This window comes from Apaloderma vittatum, unplaced genomic scaffold (genome assembly GCF_000703405.1).
Source record: "Apaloderma vittatum isolate BGI_N311 unplaced genomic scaffold, ASM70340v1 Scaffold24612, whole genome shotgun sequence".
Lineage (NCBI taxonomy): Eukaryota > Metazoa > Chordata > Aves > Trogoniformes > Trogonidae > Apaloderma > Apaloderma vittatum.
In genome coordinates this window covers 10,740-14,945 of record NW_009705596.1, presented here as the reverse complement: position 1 = coordinate 14,945, position 4,206 = coordinate 10,740, and the positions used below count along the sequence as shown (strand labels likewise).

The 4,206-nt window shown below is 36.4% G+C and overlaps 1 protein-coding gene across 1 annotated transcript; it reads left to right on the top strand.

Moving 5' to 3' along the window:
* Positions 1-1,101: 1,101 nt before the first annotated feature.
* Positions 1,102-3,708, top strand: LOC104270958 (macrophage erythroblast attacher). The gene is made up of 3 exons (XM_009865492.1): positions 1,102-1,231; positions 1,927-2,122; positions 2,512-3,708. The coding sequence occupies exons 1-3, from the start codon at positions 1,125-1,127 to the stop codon at positions 2,605-2,607; spliced, it is 399 nt and encodes a 132-aa protein (XP_009863794.1). The 5' UTR covers positions 1,102-1,124; the 3' UTR covers positions 2,608-3,708.
* The last annotated feature ends 498 nt before the right edge of the window (positions 3,709-4,206 follow it).

Genomic DNA, 4,206 nt, shown 5'->3' with positions numbered 1-4,206 from the left:
ATATACTAAAATATATGCTTTTTTTTTCTCCTAGCTGCCTCAGAGTGTAGCATGCACAGCTGATAGTATGAATTTATTTCTAAGATAAATAAGCACTGTCACTTCTCGTGACCAAAATACAGGTTATGGATATGAAGCAGAAGGGATGCTAGCAGAAGAAAGGATTAGGTCCTGCCTGTATAACTAACAAATACATTTTCAAAGAGCATTCAATTCTTAAATGAGGCTCTTGCTGCTTTTGGGGCTTAATATACCCAAGATCTATGCATTTAGTTTTCACTTGCGTGAAAAAAAAATGCCTACTTTAACTACTGTTCCCTGGTTTTGGGGTAATACACAGCATTACAGCATACATTAAAGAGTTTTGTCCTTTTACATAAGCTTTCTCTAACCTGTGGTTGTGCCAGCTCTTCAAATCAAAACCTTTTTACAAAATTCTGAAACCTTATATATTACAAAGAGGTATCAGCAGAATTAGCCTGATTTTGAGGTAGTACAACGCTTCTGACTTATTCATGTTAATAGTTCAGGGGCTATAGATTAAACATTCCCCACTACTAATTGTGGATTTCTGTGATTCTAAAGCTCCTTCGTAAGTAGGCCTGCACCCTGGAAACCTAAATGTAAGAAATACCTGACTAGGATTTACCCACCTTAATTGGAACAGCTGGTAGATGACAGAGGGGATGGAACTAGAATCTGCACTTGGATTGCTTTTGACAGAGCAAGGAAGATGGCTCGTAGGGATCTCTTACTGCAGAATCATTTCATTTCGACCTTTGCATAGATAATGTGCATGCTATAAAAACTGAAGCATTTTCTTTTGAGCTGGGATTTTATGTTTTCAGAAGTCCATGTGCATAAGTTTGGAGATCAGATATCATTATGCCAGTTATTTTAGGTAATACTCAATTTAAATAATTTCTAGTAATGTCCTGCTAAAAGGTACTTTCTAAACAAGTATGTTCGTACTGTGCATTAGCATGTACACTTATTTTGTGATGAATTCAGTCTAGTGTGCACAACCCACTCCCAGGCTTTTCCCCTGGGACAATTAGATTGAAAGCAACTTATAGTTCTGTTGTTTTTTTTAACAGGATCTCTTGGACCCTGCTCGATGGAGAATGCTGATCCAACAGTTTAGATATGATAACTACAGACTACATCAGCTGGGAAACAATTCTGTTTTTACTATCACACTCCAGGCAGGCCTTTCAGCTATAAAAACACCGTATCCTTTAATGCAGATACTACTGTTGAGTGCAAAAAAGCATTGTGGGTGTTTTTTGTTCTATGGAGGCTTTTCGGAGAGCTCGAAGAGGAAATGTGACACTTGAATATTTTTGCTCATGAGCTGCTTAAATGCAGTATGAATGGGTATCTTTATTAAAATAATTAAGGGGAGATTATAATAAATGGCATTATGATGTTGTTTTTTCTTGAAAAAAAAAAAAGGTGAAATCTGCATTGGGTTTGAATACTAGGTTATCTACCCATGTGCCTTAAGTTTGTGAATATATCTGCAAATGTTAGCGACCTGGGTCAGAATTACTTTTTTGTTTTTAAGCACCTACACACAAATTTATCCTGTCTGGTTTTGTGTGAATGTTCAAATATATCCTGCATCTTTGAAAACTTGGTTGGCTTCACTCCCCAGCGTGGTGTATCGGAGGACTGGTGCTACCGAAGTGTTCTACAGCAGAAACTTTACCTGTAGAGGGTGCCAGATGCTGTTGCTCACTCTTCCTTGAAACAGAGCACGTACTTTATGTGTGCACATTAAACTTAATTAAACAGTCCTGTACATTCTCTAACGCAGGCTATAGTTGCACAACATACTATCTTCTTTTTTTTTTTTCTCCTGACATATATCATTAATTGTTACTGCATCCTGTGGTGGCTGTTCCTTAACTCGCTGTTAAACAGACAGTGTTATAAAGAGGACGGGAGCTCAAAAAACCCAGACTGCCCTGTGTGTAGCAAATCCCTGAACAAGCTGGCTCAGCCTCTGCCTATGGCACATTGTGCCAACTCCCGACTAGTCTGCAAGATTTCGGGGGATGTAATGAACGAAAATAATCCTCCTATGATGTTACCAAATGGATATGTCTATGGATACAACGTAAGTGTTGCAATCAATAAATGACTGAAGTCTAAAATAGCAGTGGTTGTAATAACTTTCTATATCAAAATAAGAGCTTATAAAGAGTCAGCTAGATGTATCTTCTGTATTAACAGAACAAAAATAATGTCTGGAAGTAGTTGTTCAGGGACTATATTTATGTGATTAAATTGGTCTTTAAAGAAGCTTATGTCTGAATATACGAATTTATAACACAAAATCCCTTTGGTGTGTAATAATGTAAAATAAGTAACTTTTGTGAACGATGGTGTTTTGATCTCTGACTACAACATCAGGTTTATTGTAATAAAAATTTTACTTGCTAAACAGTTAAATAATAACATTCACAACAATAACTCAAAGCATGTTTTGATTTCGCTCTTTTTCAGTCTCTCCTTTCTATTCGTCAGGATGACAAAGTAATTTGCCCAAGAACCAAAGAAGTCTTCAACTTCTCACAAGCTGAGAAAGTCTACATCATGTAGGTCCATAAAACATGTGATGAAGTGCCGCTGGAATTTTGACACAGTGTATATTGGCATACCCTGGAAAGGGGGGGGCCTTAATGTGTGGCAAAGAAGCAAAACCTGCCACCTTGGGGATCAGACCTGTCGGTGGCATTATTGTTTCTTGCGACCAAAGATCAATGAGCAACAATAAACACTCTTTAAAAAAGGAGGAAAATAATAAAAGAGGAATTATGACTTAAGTTTGTACTTGAATAAAAACAGAAATTTTGATTGTTAAGGTTTTGTAACATAAGGTCAAAAATTGGACTCTTCTCAAAAGTATTTTCATCTTCTAAAGGATAACTTACTTTAAAGATGGACACTTGCACTGGGGGAAAAGTTAAAACAGATTTGAAATTAAATCCATTTTTCTTCCCTCTTTTTCACAATTGTCCAAGACCCTTTTGTTATCAAAGATTTCAGTACTACCAATATGTTCTCCTTTAAGCTCCTCTTTGCCTTCTTTATGATCCTCTCAGGAAGTAATTCTGAACACAAATTATGTAACTTATTTCCATGGGAACATACTGATGTCTTTGAGACAAGACTGGCTTCTCTGGAGGATCAACTAGGGACTGGTTTAAAGGAGTATGAAGTCTTTTTCCAAACCCAAATATTTTAAGGAGGTTGCATAAGTATCAAGAGGAACTGAGAACATTTCAGGCAAAATCCACTGCTTGTTTAAATGTTCTTTTTCCAGTCTACCATAGTGTTAAAGTCCTTCTAAAGTTATTAGTTATGTGCATAGGGTTCAATATGAAATCATTAGTGCTACTGCCTTATTTCTTGCTTTGAGAATGTACTCACATGAAAATGAGCTGGTATTCTTAAGTGTTGGGCGAAGTTTCTGAAGATGCCTTGCAGGATGATTACATAATTTTAGGGTCTGAATAGTATTCATTACTGAAACTAATAGTTCAGTTTTAACAACTGCAGAACACATCCTTATGACTTTTCAAAGGAATTAAACCATTGTAGTTTAAACAAAACCATATTGTAGAGGTTTGTATTTAGCGCTTATTTTTGCATGTTGATGTTGATTAGCTAATAAAAGATTGTAAATGTAAAACATGTTAATAAAAATTGTTTTCCATTTCTTGATTATATAAAAATAGAAAGCTGCTTTGTGTTGAAGTGTAAAAAAGTTTACTCTTTTATAAGGGTCACTCTTAAATGGAGTGCTACTTAACAGTGTTGTTTTTCAGTGTTCTGCAAGAATAAAAAAAAAAACACAAAAGCCAACACCACCTCACCAGAACCGTAAACATTCTTCTTCAGGCCCCAGACTCAGAGCACTTCAGTCAAATAATGTTTTGGCTTAAAATTTTCATATATGAAAGTACACTCCACTGCAATCTACCTTCCTGTCTTTTTTTTTTCTGTCATTTTCCAGAAGACTGCCTACTGTCCTAGAGACTTTCTGTTAATAGAATTTTGTGGGACGTGCTGGGTGTGAGGTTTTGACGCAGGGCTGAGGGCCAGTGCAGCATGCTGGAAGGGACTGTAACTCCTATTCATGTTCAATGCTTAGAGAGCACAGATAGACAAAGTGATTCCATCAGCTGCTATGGAACT

Excerpts from the sequence above, each read along its gene's own strand:
- LOC104270958 (XM_009865492.1), top strand. The coding sequence starts at position 1,125 with ATGCTGATCCAACAGTTTAGATATGATAACTACAGACTACATCAGCTG. Across the intron at positions 1,232-1,926 it reads CTTTCAGCTATAAAAACACC|ACAGTGTTATAAAGAGGACG; the intron begins GTATCCTTTAAT and ends GCTGTTAAACAG. Across the intron at positions 2,123-2,511 it reads GATATGTCTATGGATACAAC|TCTCTCCTTTCTATTCGTCA; the intron begins GTAAGTGTTGCA and ends GCTCTTTTTCAG.